This window comes from Dromiciops gliroides, chromosome 2 (assembly GCF_019393635.1).
Source record: "Dromiciops gliroides isolate mDroGli1 chromosome 2, mDroGli1.pri, whole genome shotgun sequence".
Taxonomy (NCBI): Eukaryota; Metazoa; Chordata; class Mammalia; order Microbiotheria; family Microbiotheriidae; genus Dromiciops; species Dromiciops gliroides.
In genome coordinates, this window is record NC_057862.1 from 660,344,929 (window position 1) to 660,362,785 (window position 17,857).

Here is a 17,857-nt window from a genome sequence, read left to right on the forward strand (position 1 = left end):
CTCAATAAACTCCAGTGCCTTCTTATTGTCTCTGGGAGCAAACAGAAACTGCTCTGTTTGGTATTCAATGCCCTTCATAACCTAACTCCTTCTTACCTTTCCAGTCTTCTTACACACTATTTGCCAATGTGTACTCTTTGATCCAGTGACACTGGCTTCCTGTTTGTTCCATGAATATGGCACTCCATCTCTCAGCTCCCAGCATTTTCTCTGGTTGTTCTTGTGCCTGAAGTATTCTCCTTTCTCTTTGACTACTGACCTTCCTGGCTTCCTCCTTAAACCTTTTAATTCCAGTGCCTTCCCTCTGTTAATTATTTCCTATTTATGCTTTATATAATTTGCTTATATATTTTTGTATGTTTTCTCTCTCATTAGATTATAGCCCAAGGTCCATGGATAGATTTCAGGGGGTCCATGAACTTGGATAACCTCTAATTGAAATTTAACAATCCCTTCAATTATGATTTTTTTTTTAGTGAGGCAATTGGGGTTAAGTGACTTGCCCACGGTCACACAGCTAGTAAGTGTTAAGTGTCTGAGGCCAGATTTGAACTCAGGTACTCCTGACTCCAGAGCCGGTGCTCTATCCACTGCGCCACCTAGCTGCCCCAATTATGAATTTTTTAATAAAAATTTTTATTTAAAGTTTTGAGTTCCAAATTCTATCTTTCCTTCTTACCCTGCCCTCTTTCCCCTCTGAGGCGGTAAGCAATCAGATATAGGTTAGACATGTCCAGTTATATAAAACATTTCCATATTAGTCATTTTGTTGAAGAGTCAAATAAAACTAATATTGATTAAATTCATCCTATTTTTCACATTGGTTTTTTTTTTTTTTGAGTCTTCACTTATAGAGTCAAACAGACAGGAAGTGCCAGAGAGAGGACTTGAACCCAGGACTCCTTGACTTTGAAGCCAAATCTCTTTCCATTAGGCAAAGATGTACACTTGGTAAATGCTTTAAAAATATTTGTTGAATTAAATTGAAGGACTGAATACATTTAAGGGAAGTTCCGCATCAGAGTCCAGGGCTCTGATCTTGTTGTTGTTGGATCTTGCTGCAAGAAGGGTGGGGAGGTAAGGTTGGAGGGGTGGATAAGTTATTGGCCCCACCCATAACTGTTTCATCAGGGTTTGCTCAAATGCTCTGTGATGCAATGTTTCATAACCTCATATCTCAGGATGATTGTAGGATGGTGCTATTCAAATTTGGTAGTCAGAAGACCTGGATTCTGGTCTGAGCTGTGATGTAGCTCTGTCTAGCTCTCTTCACCTTTTCTGGGCCTGTTTAATCAACCATAGAATAAACAAGTTGGCCTAGATCAGGAGTTCTTCACCTGAACCCTTTGGCTCTATGATAAAACCTATTTACCCCTTCTCAAAATAATACTGTTTTTATTTTTCAAATTCATAATTGAAATTGTTTGATGAAGAACTATGAATAGCTAAGCTATTCTCGGCAATACAATGATCCAAGACAATGCCAAAAGAAGCATACTATCCACCCTCAGAGAAAGAACTAATATTGATTAAATTCATCCTATTTTTCACTTTCTTCAAAGGTTATGAGGGCTTGAACCAATTAGGGGATCTTACAGTCAATAATCCAGGTAAGAGGTGAAAATAGTCTTGTAAGCAAAAAAGGCCAGATTTGAGAGATGTTATGGAAGAAAAATGGATAAGGCTTGATCACTGGTTGATTATTAGGAGCGAGGGAGAGGGAAGAATCAAAGGTGAACCTGGATACCTTGGGAAATGATGGCGTTCTTAACAGAATGTGGAATTTCAGAGGAAGTATAGGTCAGGGGAGGGAAGGAGAGAGAAAGCTATGCTGAGTGAAGTTCTTGTGAGGTAATCAATATTAGCTGGAAGCTGGGAGCCCCCACCTTTTGGTGAGCCTTTCCCTATTCTTCTGCTTTCCTTTGACTGGCTGTATTTCTTTTCCTTTTTTTTTTCATAAAAGTATTTTATTATTTTCCAGTTACATGTAAAGATAGTTTTCAACATTTGTTTTCATAAGATTTTTAGTTCCAAAATTTTCTCCCTCCCTCCTCCCCAAGACAGAAAGCAATCTGATATAGGTTATGTGTACAATCACATTAAACATATTTCTGCATTAGTCATGTTGTGAAAGAATGAGAACAAAAAGGAAAAACCTCAAAAAAGAGAAAAAACAAAAATAAAAATAAAAGTAGAAACAGTATGGTTCAATCTGCATTCAGACTCCACAGTTCTATATTCTGGATGTGGAGAACATTTTCCATCATGAGTTCTTTGGAATTGTCTTGGATCATTGTATTGTTGAGAAGAGCTAAGTCTATCATGGTTGATTATCACACAATGTTGCTGTTACTATCTACAATGTTCTTCTCTTGGTTCTGCTCACTTCACTCAGCATCAGTCCACTTAAGTCTTTCCAGGTTTTTCTGAAATCTGCCTACTCATCATTTCTTACAGCACAATGGTATTCCATTACATTCATATACCACAACTTGATCAGCCATTTCCCAATTGATGGGCATTCCCTTGATTTCCAATTCTTTGCCACCACAAAGAGAGTGGCTATAAATATTTTTGTACATGTGGGCCCTTTTCCCTTTTTTTATGATCTCTTTGAGATACAGCCCTAGTAGGGGTATTACTGAGTCAAAGGGTATGCACAGTTCCATAGCCCTTTGGGCATAGTTCCAAATTGCTCTCCAGAAAGGTTGGATCAGTTCACAACTCCACCAACAATGCTTTAGTGTTCCACTTTTTCCACAGCTTCTCCAACATTTATTATTTTCATTTTTTGTCATATTAGTCAATCTGATAGGTGTGAGGCGGTACCTCAGTTGTTTTAATGTGCATTTCTCTAATCAGTAGTGATTTAGAACATTTTTTCATATGGCAGTAGATAGCTTTGACTTCTTTATCTGAAAACTCCCTGTTCATATCCTTTGACTTTCTCAATTGGGGAATGACTTGCATTCTTATAAATTTGATTTAGTTCCCTATATATTTTAGAAATGAGGGACTGACTATTTCAATGAGGGTTAGTTATGTCAATTTGATATAAAGGTGTTAGAGGACTTGTGCTTGCATCTTCATGGGCATTTACCCAGCATAGAATTAGAAATAAATTGTGGTAAATAGTAATTGGAGAACAATGAATAATAAATATTGAATGTATCATACAAACTCACCAGTCTCCTATGCCTCAGGAACACCTCAAACATAGGAGTGATCTGAATCCCAGAGTTCTATGACATGTACAATTTAAGTTTGCTTTGTTCTTACTATCATTCCCCTTCAGTCAAGTCCACTTAATGCTTGACTTACCAAATAAAGAGGCACAAGTTCAGGCAGAACTCAGATCCTGAGATTCATGGCTAGCTGGCATTTATATAGCACTTTACAAAATTTATCTCATTTGATCCTCACAACAACCCTGGGAAGCAGGTGCTATTATGAGGGAACTGAAGCAAACAGAGGTTAAGTGACTTTCCCATGGTTGCACATGTCTGAGGATGGATTTGAACTCAGGTCTTCCTGAATCCAGGTCTAGTCCTCTTCTATTGGGCTATTTAGCTGCCTCATAAAACACCTTGGATCCATATTTAGAATAAAAGTTAGGATCCTATCCTAACTGAAACTAAAGTAGATTGATACTTTCTTTTTTTTCTTTTTTTTGGGGGGGCAATGGGGGTTAAGTGACTTGCCTAGGGTCACACAGAGATTCGTACTTTCTTAGGTCTTAGAGATCTTGTTACTGGGGGTATGGGAAGGAACAATCTTTTACTGTTTCTGGCTTTGGCTAGCCCATTGTGGAACAGGGTAAATGGGCTCAGAGAAGGGGCTGTTGTCTTCTAGCTGCATCATTTCCTCTTTCTTTTTCTGTCCGTCTCTCTGTTTCTGTTGCTTTTGGTTTTTGTCTCTTTGTTTCTTTGTGTCTGTTTCTATCTCTCCATCTCTGTCTGTCTCTTTCTGTCTCCTAGCCAAATTCTCTGATAATTATTAAAACATGGGATGTTTTAATACATTTTTGAAAATTATTTTTTCTTTATTTCTTATATATACACATACACTTACATATACATATACACATACATATACATACATACACATACACATAAATATGTATTTATATACCTATTTCTTTCCCACATATGCTATATATGATGCTATGATATTATAAATTAAAAACAAAAAATAAAGGAGTTATTAAATATTTGTTTATTCAGAATTTTCCCCAAGTTACATGTAAAAATAAATTTTTTCACATTGATTTTTTAAAACTTTGTGTTTCAAATTTTCTTCCTCCTTCCCTCTCCACCCTAAGAAACCAAGTAATTCAATATAAGTTATACATGTGCAGTCATGCAAAACATCTCCACATTAATCAGGCTGTGAAAGAAAACAGACTAAATACTTTTAGAAAGAGGAACTAACAAAAAAAATTATGCTTCAATCTGTATTCAGATACCATCAGTTCTTTCTCTGTAGATGGATTGCATTTTTCATAAGTCTTTCTGATAGCATCCTGCTTATCATTTCTTTCACTGTTACTATTGCTAACTGTGTTGCCCTCTATCCTATTCCCTTCCCTTGATATTTACTCTATGTCCTATCTTCTTTCATCCTATCCCTCCTCAAAAGTGTTTTGCTTTTTACTGCCCCTCCTCCAATCTGCCCTTCCTTCCCTCACCTCTCCTCCCTTATCCCCTTCCCCTCCCACTTTCCCTCAGGGCAATATATATTACTATGCCCACTTGAGTGTGCATGTTATTCCCTCATTGAGCCAATTCTGATGAAAGTAAGGCTCACTCACTCCCCTCCTCCTTCCCCAACTTCCCCTCCACTCCATGAGCTTTTTCTTGTTTCTTTTATGTAAGCTACTTTGCCCTATTCCACCTCTCCCTTTCCCTTTCTTCCAGTGCATTCCTCTTATCCCTTTACTTTATTTTAAAGATGTCTTTATGGGTCAGCTTGGTGACACAGTGGACAAAACACTAGCTCTGAATCCAGGAGACCCCAAGCACAAATCCAGTCCCAGACATAAGCCACCCCACTCTGCCTGCCCCACAAAAAAGGATAAACAAAAAAAAATGCTTTACAGATATCATCTCTTAATATACAATTAACATCTGTGCCCTCTAAGTATATACCTTTCAGCTGCCCTAATACTGAGAAAATTCTTATGAGTTAGAAGTATCACTTTTACATGTAGGAATATAAACAGTTTAACCTTTTAACATGTCTTATGATTTCTTTTTCCTGTTTACCTTTTTATGCTTCTCTAGGGTCTTATCTTTGAAAGTCAAATTTTCTATTCAGTTCAGGTATTTTAATCACAAATGACTTAAAGTCCTCTTTTTCATTGAAGTTCAATTTTCCCCTGAAAGATTATACTCAGTTTTGCTGGGTAGGTGATTCTTGGTTATAATCCCAATTCCTTTGCTCTCCAGAATATCATATTCCATGCCCTCTGATTCTTTAATGTAGAAGCTGCTGGTTCTTGTGTTATCCTCACTAAAACTCCACAGTATTTAAATTGTTTCTTTCTAGCTGCTTACAATGTTTTCTCCTTGACCTGGGATCTCTGGAATCTGGCTATAATATTCCTGGAAGTTTTCATTTTGGGATCTCTTTTAGGAAGTGATCTATGGATTCTTTCAATTTCTATTTTACCTTCTGGTTATAGAATATCAGGGAAATTTTCCCAGACAATTTCTTGGAAGATGATGTCTAAGCTCTTTTTTTTGATCATGGTTTTCAGGTAGTCCAATGATTTTCAAATTATCTCTCCTGGATCTATTTTCCAGATCAGCTGTTTTTACAAGAAGATATTTCATATTGCCCTCTATTTTGTTTTTTATTCATTTGGGTTTGCTTTATTGTGCCTTGATTTCTCATAGTCATTAGTTTCTATTTGCTCTCTCCTATTTCTTTCTTTCTTTCTTTTCTTTTCTTTTCTTTTCTTTTTTTTTTTGCAGGGCAATGGCGCTTAGGTGACTTGCCCAGGATCACACAGCTAGTAAGTGTCAAGTGCCTGAGGCCGGATTTGAACTCAGGTTCTCCTGAATCCAGGGGCGGTGTTCTATCCACTGCACCACCCAGCTGCCCCCATCCTATTTCTTAAGCATTGATTTTCTTCAGAGAGCTTTTGTACATCCTTTTCCATTTGGCCAATTTGGCTTTTCAAGCTGTTGACTCTTTTTTCATGACCCTCCTGTATCATTCTCATTTCTCTTTCCATTTTTTCCTCTACTTCTCTTACTTTTCCCTCTATGTCTCTTATTTTGTCTTCAAAGTCCTTTTTGAGCCCTTCCATGGCTTGAAACCAATTCATGTTTTTCTTGGAAGCTTTGGATATAAGAGCTTTGACTTTGTCATCTTCTTCTGAGGGGGTATTTTGATCTACCTTGTCACCAAAGAAACTTTGTATGGTCCGCTGCTTTTTCTGCCTGCTAATCTTGGCTGCCTATTTCTTGGCTTTTAACTCCTTCTTAAAATGGGGCCCTACTTCCTGGCTGCACTGTCCCAAGCTTCAGGGGCTCCCAGGTGGTACAATTTAAGGAGAGGCTCATTCTCAGCCTGTCTGGCCTGTAAGTACCCATGGGCCTGCTTACTGTTTAACCCAGAAGTGGAAATCTGATTGAAATCTGATTCTCTGTGGTCTGAAAGCTTGGTGTGCCTGTGCCCATCCCTCACTCGGCCTCTGCCACTCAAGCCTGCTTCCTGGGCAATGTGTTCTGCCTCTGCTCCCACAGAGACCCTCACTATTTCCCCCTAGGCAACCGCTGGACCTCCTCACTCATCATTGAGCTGAGATTCAGAAGAAGACACTGATGCTGAAGAATCTGAGGCTCTGGAGGCATGCTCTGCCTGGGGCTGGATCTGTGCCATACTCTGAGTTCCTCTCTCACCCTGGTATAACAGACTCCTAAACTTCTAAGCTGTCTTTGACTGGAAAACTATCTCAGTCTGTTCTTTTTATTTGTTTGTTTTGTTTTTTGTTTCTGTTTTTCTCTCAGTCTGTTCTTTTGTGAGTTCTTCTGCTCCAGGAGTTGTCTTATGGGATTTTTTGGTGGTATGTGTATGGATCTCTTGGGAGCTCTGAGAGTCACAGCCTTTCTTCCATCATCTTCATAAGCATTTATTATTAAATAATATAATATTTACCAGTAAAGAATTAACCACGTGGCAGTTAGTACAGGCAGGAGAAAAGGCCCAGACCCATTTTGTCTCTCAGAGAGACAGTACGTTGCCTCAAGGCCTATGAGGAAGAGTGAACACCAAACAACCACATTCTGAGCCAAGGGAACAGGTTCAGGAAGCCAAGAGAGCCAAAATGGTGACCAGGAGTTATTAAATATTGAAACCCCTTCATGAATTTGTGACTTTTAACCCACATTAGGACACTGGTTTTATTTTCCTTGGAGTCATTCAGATCTACTGGAAATAATGATGGATTTGGAATTAGTAAAGCCTGATGCTTCTTACTACCTGTGTGACACCAAGAAAGTCACTTTATCTCTATGGACTTCACTTTCTCTGTATGTCAAATGAGGAGGTAAGCTGGTTGGATATCTTCTAATGTTCTTCCATCTTTATATTTCTCATCCTGTGATATCTGAAATTGTTGTTGCTGTTAAGTCATGTCTGACTCTTCATCACCCCATTTGGGGTTTTCTGGCCCAGATACTGGAGTGGTTTGTCATTTCCTTCTCCAGCTCATTTTATAGATGAGGAACTGAGGCAAAGAGGATGAAATTACTTACCCAGGGTTAAGTGTCTGAGGATGGATTTGAATTCAGGAACATGAATCTTCTTGATTTCTGACTCAATACTCTATCTTCTGTGGCACCTAGCTATCCTGACCTCCAAAGTTACTTCCAGCCTAGAAATGATGATCCTACAGTCTTTATCTTTGATTCACCCTTAGGGCCTGGCCCACTGCTTTGCATATATAATGAGCATTAAAATATTTATTGTTGATAATGAGGGACAGAGCACAGCCCAAAGGGAGCAGAGATTAAGGAAGGCTGTTTGGAGCAATAGGTTTGAGATGGGCCTTAAAGGATGGGTAGAATACCAAAAGTTGAGGGGCAGCTAGGTGGCGCAGTGGATAGAGCACCGGCCCTGGATTCAGGAGGACCTGAGTTCAAATCTGACCTCAGATACTTTACACTTACTAGCTGTGTGACCCTAGGCAAATCACTTAACCCCAATTGCCTCTCACACACAAAAAAAGAATACCAAAAGTTGGAGGTCTTGGGGTAGGAAATAGTATTCCAGGCTCAGGAAAAAGAATGAACAAGGACTCTGAGTCAGGAAAGCACAGGACATGTTCAGGAGACAGCTAGAAGCCTGGTTTGGCTGGAGTGTTTGAAGGAGGATGAAAACTGTGAAATCAGGCCAAAAATGTAGGTTCAATGGTACTTGAATGCTTGACTAAGTAGTGTCACCTGTTAGTATGGAAACCTGGTGGGTTTTTGAGATGTGGAATGACCTATGAGGATTTAGGAACCTACACCTGAGATGGAAGGTAGGATGTGTTGGTGGGATTGGAGCGTATGTGTGTGGGAGAGAACTATCCCCCTCCCCTGGCCCTCACCCCAGGATACTGTTCATACTCTGTGTATATCCCATGGAACTTGGTCCACACTCATTCTGGGGGAATTAGGAAAACTGTTTCTTCATAACCATAGGCATTAGGGGATTTCCAAGATTCATATGAATGCAATGCCTCTTGCTCATGTAGCAGTCTTCATACAGGAAACATCTCAGTATCTTCTGCTACTAGAAAAGAGTCTTTTCCTACAGCTCAGAATGAGGAACTAACACCACCCAATTATTCAGTCAGATAAAAAGCCAGGGAGCCCCCAGAAGAGCCTCCAAGAACTGAGGGAGTTACAGCCCAAGTGCTCAAGGATATAGGAACCAACCAGTGACAGGCCCAGGTACCCTTGCTCTTTGGACCTGTCTGTGATTGCACACATCTCTCACTGCTGTCTTTTAGTTTCTGGGAATAGGGGATGCAGCCCAGTTGCACTGGCCATGTTGGAAAGATGGTATTTATTGGTGTGAGGTCCAGCTGGGCCCATGGGGTAGCAGATCCCTTGCCTGCCCATAGAGTGTGGGCATTTAAGGATGATAAACTTGGTTCTATGTGGGAACTCCTAGCAATAGATCTACCCAGAAAAAAGATTTGGTGAACTTGATGGTTGTGGTGGGGGGAAATGGAAACATTGTACAGCTTTCTGGAAATAGGTATGTTCTGGAAGCCTACTGTGTTGTTCCCATCTGTTCTGAGGATGTGTAGGTAAGATAGGCCTGCCCTGAATCCAATCAATCTCATTTTGATCATCTGTGGGAGGATAAAGGTTTGGGTAAAGTTTTAGGAATTTGCTTGCTTGGGCTTCTTTCCAGGTCGGGCTCAGAGGAAATATCTTCATATCTACAATCCCTGTCCTGCTTCTACAGGTCTGAGAAGACTCTGAAATGGACATATACAAGAACATTCCACGTAAATAAACACCTTTGGGGATGCCATAGGATCTTCTGTTAGTAAGAAGAAAACATGTTTATCCTGGGATGAGGAGGCTTCAAAATTTGCCCTCTGGATTCCTAAATGTTTCTCATCTCAGGGGAGAAGGTAAATTTAGTATCTGTTTGCACATTCTAGTCTTCTCCCTTCTTCCCTTCTTACTCCATTTCTTCCTTCCTCCTTCCTTCCATAAAAAGATTAGATTTGTACATATTTATTCCTCAATACCTCTAATTCCCATGGGGTATTTGGCAATGCAACTTGGCTGAAAATTGTGACCAAGGACAAATCATTTGGTGCCTCAGGGAAGTCTCTAAGATTATAAGGTGTAGAACACTAGTAGCTCTATCTTGGTAGAGGTAATTTATTCACTTGAATTTCCTACAATAATGAAATCTCAGGTTTGGATCCAGCTTCCTCTGCCAAATTTCTTATCAAATCTATAATGCTTATCAACTATAATTTAAAAGACTACAGTAATGGAATAAAATTATCCAAATAAAATAATTTCATGACAATTCTAGACTCGGAAATAAAAATATTTCCATGTTCCCTATATTCTTGGGAGGCACTGTAGATAGAGGTGAGGAAGAGCCAGGTTCACAGCCAGTCCCTAACACATGCTGGTTTTGTGATTCTGGGGGAAATCACATAGCTTCTCAGTGTCCAAAGCATTTCTCAGACTGTGAATTAGAGATACATTGTTCTGTCTGTGGAGTGAGTTTCCATGTCAGGGAACTCCCTAGATAGATGAAATCACAGGTCCAGATAAAAAAAAATCCATTATCCTTAGATTAAACATGACTATGCAGACACACTACTATATAATAATACATTGTGAACATATTTGCTGAAAATAAAGGGCTTGGAATGGCAATTCCCGATAAAGTTACTAACATTAAAATGATTACAACTACTGCATCTGCTAAAGGTAAATCAATAAATCAGATTAGGCAATCATCTAAATAGAGTTGATATACCTTTTGCCATTTTTAGTAATTCCATGGGTGTGAAGTAAAATCTAAGATTTATTCTGATTTATAGTTCTTTTGTAATAAGTGATTTGGAATAATCCTCTGTGTTGTTATAAATAATTTGCAGTTCTTCTTTCCAAAGCTGTTTGTTCATATCCTTTGAGGAAGGGTCAATAGGTGTTTCTAAATTGCATGCTTTGTGCAGGCCACTGTGCTAGAGGCTGGGCACTCATTAGCTACTATGATGAATCCATGAACTTAGTAATGCGAGTATTGCCTTCAGAGATACAAACTAGAACCTCTCTATACTTGGATGGACTAAGAGGTTCTTGATTTCCTTCCAAGTGCTTCAGCTACTCAGTTCATTGGAAGACCCCTTGTAGGTCTTTTATATTATGTGGATTCCAGGATAATATAGGGCTTGCTCATCTATTATCCCTTGTTTTCTTGACATGACTGGTCATATGTGTTTGGAGGACATCTTTTTTGTTAAACACTTCTTGCATTCTCACCTTCATTTCTAGGATTACATAGCAACTCTAATATATGATGCAGAACTAGAATAAAACATGGTGTCATGAACTCCCTTGCAATATGCCATATCTCTGCCCTTCCCCAGACTGAACACGTACCAAGAAACTGGCATCAAATGGATGCTACTTAGCTCTGCTTTGTCTGAACTTTCCCCAGCATCTTGGATTTCTCCTCTCTAGTAGTCCCCAAGGGAAAGGCAGGATAATCAATCAGTCAAACAAAAGTTTATTAAGTACCTATTACAGGTCAGTTAATAACACTTATTAAGCACATACTATATTTCAGGCATTGTGCTGAATGTTCACCATTCAGAGAAAGGCAAAAAAACCAGTTTCTGCCTTCAAGGAGCCCTCAAGGAGTCTAAGGGGGGGGGGGAGACAATATGTAAACAGTGAAGTATAAATGAAATATATACCGGATAAAGTGGGGATAATCTCAGAGGTAAGGCACTAGTGTTGAGAGAGTTCATTGTACTAGGGATACAAAGACAGAATTAGTTCCTGATATCAAAGAGTTTACATTTTATCAGTTATAGAGATGTACATCTATCCATCTATCTATGTATCTACCTATCTACCTACCTGTCATCTATATATATCTATCATCTCTATCTATCCCTCTATATTCTATCTATCTATAAATATTTGTATATAACACACCACACACAATTTATGTATATAGCACACATGTACATTATTATAACTATGACTACACATTACATATGTAACACATGTACTATATACACTACATGTTCTTATATGTCCACATATTTACATAACTATATATGCACAGATATGTATGTGTCTGTGTGATAAAAGGTGAGAATAGGGTGGGGGAGATGGCATTGAAAGCTGTGGAAATAAGGAAAGGCTTCTAGTAGAAGGTTGAATTTGAACTGAAGCCTGAAGGAAATCAGGGATTATAGAAAGTGAGGGTGAGAATGGAGAGGATTTCAGGCACGTGACATCCTTGTATTCCCTGGACAATTACAACTCTTTGCTTATCACATTAGGGAAATAGGCAGACCATGATCACGTATAGAACCTATTAAGGTCTTTTTTTCCCATCAAACTCGGTCTATTTTTCTCCAATGGCTAGTAGGGAATTAAAGCAGCTTTAATTTTCATCAATTGGCTACACTTACATTTTATCTATTTTATTTAGAAAGTACCACAGTACCTGTGGTGAAGGGAATTCATGACATCCATCAGCAGATATGGGTCCTTCAGGGGAAGAGCCTCATAGCAACTTCCCAGAATGATGGTGTGATTCCAGGTAAGTGATGCAACTGTTCCTATGGTCTCTTCCTTTGAGGCATCCTTGTCCCTTGGGTGATCCTCAGCTCTCATTGTCCATCAGGATGGATTCCAGCAGACTTTTCAATACCAGGAATGTCTTGGGCAGTTACTGTCTTCCAGGTCCTATAAATGATTGTGTGTGTGTGTGTGTGTGTGTGTGTGTGTGTGTGTGTGTGAGAGAGAGAGAGAGAGAGAGAGAGAGAGAGAGAGAGAGAGAGAGAGAGAAAGAGAGAGAGAAAGAGAGAGAGGGAGAGAGAGGCAAATAGAGAGACAGAGACAGACACAGAGAGCAACAGAGAGACAGGGAAGTGAAAACGAAGAGGATACAGAGAGACTGAAAGAGGCAGAGAGACAGAAAAAGAAAGACAGAAATAGAGACAGATAGACAGATGACAGGTTTGTCTTTCTTTAAGTCAAAGAATACTTTTTTTGAGGAGAACAGAAGAGGGGGAGAAAAATGCAATGGGAGAATGGGAAAAAGCTTGGATTGGTTGATCTAAAGCTTTTAGGCCTGAGACAGAACTTTGGGAGGGTTCTAATTCCAGAAGACAAATTAGGAGAAGGGTGAAAAGGGAGGGTAAAAGAGGGAAGAAAAGAAGAAGAAAGGAAAGCAGAGTATAGCAAACCCTCCCTTCTACCTCCTCTCCCACCCCCAGCTGACTGTGGGGTGACTGTACCATTTTGTCAGAGAAGTCTATGCCCTTACCCTGTCCCTTTCACTCAAGAACAATTGCTCTTCCTACTGTACCACTGAATGACTTTATAATGCACTTTGGCATCTTCCCCCATGATTCTCACAACATCCCTTTAAGGTAGACAGGGCAGGCATTGCTACCCCATTTTGCACTGGAAGAAACTGAGGCCCAGAGGAACTAAGTGGTGTGTGTAAGGTCACCAAATGAGAAAACAGTTGAGCTGGCCCTGATCCTCAGTTCTCCCGCCTTGGAGAAGGGTCAGCTCAGCATTGTATTTGGGTGCTCCTGCCTCCATGGTGAAGCCATCAGGTACAGGAAGCTTGGAGTCTGTGAGATTCTAGATCTGTGTCTAGTTTTCTTTAGCAACCTTCCTGGTGGGGGGGTGAATGCTTTTCCTGCTCTCTTGTTGTACTTGGTACAGCTGAATAGTCTTGATGAATCTAAGATACGACATGTTTAGATAGTCTCCTTATTGGAGAGGATTGGAAATGGAGGGAGAGGAAGCATTGAAGAAGCCAATCTTTCCTTGTCTTATGAGCATCTCGGGGGTCTGTGGAGATGAGAACTAAGATGGGAACCCATGGAAGGAGGCATTGCTGAGGCAGGACACCTTATTTCTAGGGGAGGAAAAAGGTGAGGAAACATGAGGCTCAGGCTACTAGTGAGAGAGCTGCTGGAATATCCAGAGTTAGGGCTGCACAGAGGGAGATGCCCAGGAACCAGGTCATCCTCCTTAGTTTCTATGCTTTGAGTAGAAGGGGCCTTGAAGGAGCTCAGGGAATCTACATCTGCTAGAAATGGATCCAAGGTCCTGGAACTTGGTCTGTGGTCCTTTTCTGGGTCTGATATGCCAATTCATCCTGTTTCCTTGATTTTTAGTAAAACTCCATATCCTACCATGTAGAAGTACAGACTCCCTTGAAATAAACAAAGGGAACCCTCTTTATATAGGAATAAAGAACCATCATCTCTGTCTGTGCTGTGTGGAGAGTGACAGACATGCCATATTAAATCTGGAGGTGAGTTTTATAGAGTCATAGTACTTTGGAATGGGAAGCCATGTTGGTGATTGCTTATTTGCAGCAATATGAAAACAAATCTCTTCTACAACATCCCTAGCCAGCTTCTTCTTGAAGACCTCTGGTGATGGGGAACTCACTATCTTTGGAAAGAGTTCATTACATTTTGGACTAATGTAATTGTTTGGAAGTTATTCTTTATATCCAGTATATATCTGCCTCTTGGCAGCTCTAGAATCTTTCCCTTGTTTTTCCCTTTGGCACCAAATACCAGTGTAGTTGCTTTTTTGTGTGATAACTCTTCAAAAACTCAAAAAGAGTTATTGCTTCCTTGTTAAGTCTTTTTTTCCATGGAAGAAGTCAAATTTATTCTTCCTTCAGTTAATGTAGCTATGGAACCCTTTGAATGTCCTTCACCATCCTAGGGGTTATCCCTTAGACAAATTTCAACTTGTCTTCTTGAATACCATGCATTTCTTTCTTTCTTTAAATGACATTTTTCAACTAACAAACATTTGTTTTCTCTCAATATCTCCTTTCTGTCCTTTGATAATTGTAAACTTTCTATTGTTTGATGTTATTGTTTGATATTGTGGTTATAGTTCGATATTATTTTCATAATGACTAGACTCCAATTTGGAACCACTTAGGCTAAGTGGTACCAATGCACACAGAAGAAAATGTGTAGGCAAAACAAGCAGTTTGTTATGTTCCCAATGTTAATTCTGTGTTAGGTGGGTGAGGCTTGCCACTTTTTGATTGCATGAACTGCTGCAGGGACCTTGAGTAATTTTCATTATGCTGCCTTAGATAGTTAATTTTAGATTTCTCCCACCAGTTTCTGGTCCTGATAAAGACCAAGGCTTACTCAAACCTATTATCAATACTGGATCCTGAAAATGTTTCTGTCACATCTGGCTCTGTTTAGGAATTCCTCCTCCTACATCTGGCACTGATTATGTGCTCTCAGACAAGCCCATTTTCAGGTTATATAATTTTGACACCTGAACCCCAAGTTTGAGCATGCTTCCTCAATGATATGTCTCCCTTTCCTTTGTTCTAGGTGATTTTCTTGTATATATGGACAACTTACATTGGCCATGTCCAAAAATGTCTCATTCAGCATGAAGCCTATCACCCTATGTTTTTCTATCAATACATATAGAGGTAGGTAGACTACTTGTTGACTAGCCATGAGTATGACATCTGACTGCAAAGAAATTCTACCAACATCTGACTTTGACTTCATCTGACTAAGTGAAGAGTTGTTGATTTGTAAGAGGCTTTTATGAGTATGTCCCAAAGACCTGTATATCATTCAATAAACAAAATACAAAGAGTCTGTGGACCACATCAGAAAGAGAGGGACCAACGAAAAAAGACTCAGAACCCAGGGTCTTTTTCTGGCCAAGAAAATAGAAAAAGAACAGGGCTCCTTCAAGACCCCTTTTCCTATAGCCCAGAGGTTAAGAAAGAAGACCTAAACCAACTTATTAATATATACAATTGGTCTCACATGACCAATTCTTAGAATAGCACCTTGTAGGAAATCATTTCATTAATTGTGTTCCTATCCCTAGTGCCTAACACACTGCCTGGCACATAGTAGGTCCTTAATAAATGCTTGTGATTCATTGAGGAAGCCCTGCTGGCTTCTTGTGATTATTGTTTCCTTTTCTACATATTCACCAACCAGCCCTTTGATTATTATATATATATATATATATATATATATATGTATATATATATATATATATTTTTTTTTTTGCCAGAAATCAGATTCCAGATCATTGTTGTGTAAATGGCAGACTCTTCTATTTTTGGAAATCAAGAAAATATTTATCCTACTTCAGTCCTACAACATTTCTCCAAATATCCAGTCTTTCAAAGATTATGGATTATGGTTCCACAGTAACATCTTCCAGTCCTTTTAGCATCATAATGTAATTCTGGAATTGGTTACTTGAACTCATCAAAGGCTACCAGGTAGTCTCTCTCCTGATTATTTTTCAGGTAGGCTATTTCTTTTCTTTTTTTTTTTTGTTTGTTTTGGTTTTTTTTGCAGGGCAATGAGGGTTAAGTGACTTGCCCAGGGTCACACAGCTAGTTAAGTATCAAGTGTCTGAGGCTGGATTTGAACTCAGGTCCTCCTGAATCCAAGGCCAGTGCTTTATCCACTGCACCACCTAGCTGCCCCCCTCAGGTAGGCTATTTCCCCCTTTTTCTTTCTAATCAAAGACTCTTCTGCATTTTAGAAAAAGCAGGCAAAAAGAGAGGGCATCTCTCCTTTCTGTGCATCAATGATCATAATCCCATCCTTTTCAAGCATTAGTTTTCTTCCTTCTTTGATCCTCTATGCATTCTCAATATAAAACTCAATTTCTATTTTTGTTGTCCTTAGTGTTTCTTACCAGTCAGCTCATTCTGTTCATCAATGCTCTTCAAGCCTTTTCCTCTTTATCCTCCATGACCCTCTTTTGCTTCCCTCTTTCATTCTTGTTTTTCCTTTGTCAGATAGATCCCATGTGGATTAATGTGGCAAGGAGTGAATTTTCTTTAAGCAATTCCTCCTTTCTTCTTTACTGGAATTGTTTCTCTTTGTGTCATCATGATGCCATTGTTGAGAGAATCTCATTCTTCTTGGATTGTACTTCAATCCATGGAATCCCACCTATTCTTTCTTTGAACCCTTTGCAATCTATGATCCCCAATTCTAGGGGGAACATCTGCCCAGCTTTTCCATATCAAATTTTAAGAAGGCTCAGTAATGTTCCCCTAAGTTTGCCATCAATCCTATTTTAATAACTAGTCCTTCATTCTTTGTTGGTGAGAATTATATGCAGAATGGTGTCCCTTCACTACTTCCTCTGCCTTTTGAAGAAGGATGGTGTTATTAAGGCAAGAAAAAAGGCACTATTAGCTACCCTGCTGTTGGTAAAGAAAATGCTCTAGCGGGAGTCTAGAGAACTGAGGCTGTCATATTTCTTAGATATCACCATGTAGTTAAGTCTTTTCTGTTCTTTCTTTTTCATTGCTGAGATCCATTTCTTTCGAAGAGAATTACCCACTTACCCAAGAGGATCTGTGATCCCCTCCACTTGTGTCCTCCCTCTAGTGAAGTAGAGTACAGGGTATTTCTGCCTACTGTTTCTGAATGACTGTTCCATGCCCTCCCATGAGCAAAATCTTCATGGATGGACAAAGTCTCCTCTCCTCTCTCTGCATGAGGTGGATGGGGGAGCCCTATTCATTGGCTTTCTCTCTCATTCCCACTGTGTTCTCACTAATAGGCTTTTTCTTCCTGTTCCCCAGGAGAAGGACATAATAGAATTGTACCAGTCAGAGAAGACACAGAAACCTTTTGTCTTTTACCAAAAGAAGACTGGAAGCACCTCTACCCTTGAGTCAGCTGCCTGTCCTGGCTGGTTCATCTGTACCTCGAATAAGATGGGAGAACCTGTGAAGATGACCAAGGACCTGGGTCAACAAAATAATACAGCATTCTATTTAGAGAGATTTATGGACTAGTCTGCTGTGAGCAGCCTCCCAGCATCCTTGAGCTAGACAGGGTTGCTACTCTTATTTCCATTTTACAAATAAGAAAACCAATTTCAGTAAGGAAAGTGATTTGTCTAAGGTCACATAGTTGGTGAGAGGCACAGATCAGAATTGAACCAGGCCTCTTGTCCCCCCACATCTCGAGTAGTGTTTCCTTTTCTCATGGCTGATACCTGAAGTATTCTGACTTTTCTTTTTCCTATCTCTTTTAGAGATATCTTTCCAAGATATCTTTCCCTTGGATATA

At 39.5% G+C, this 17,857-nt stretch overlaps 1 protein-coding gene across 1 annotated transcript; it reads left to right on the forward strand.

Annotated features, from left to right (window-relative positions):
- The first annotated feature begins 13,326 nt into the window (after positions 1–13,326).
- Positions 13,327–17,580, forward strand: LOC122739512 (interleukin-36 beta-like). Its single transcript, XM_043981235.1, has 3 exons — positions 13,327–13,342; positions 13,913–14,052; positions 17,365–17,580. The coding sequence occupies exons 1-3, from the start codon at positions 13,327–13,329 to the stop codon at positions 17,578–17,580; spliced, it is 372 nt and encodes a 123-aa protein (XP_043837170.1).
- The last annotated feature ends 277 nt before the right edge of the window (positions 17,581–17,857 follow it).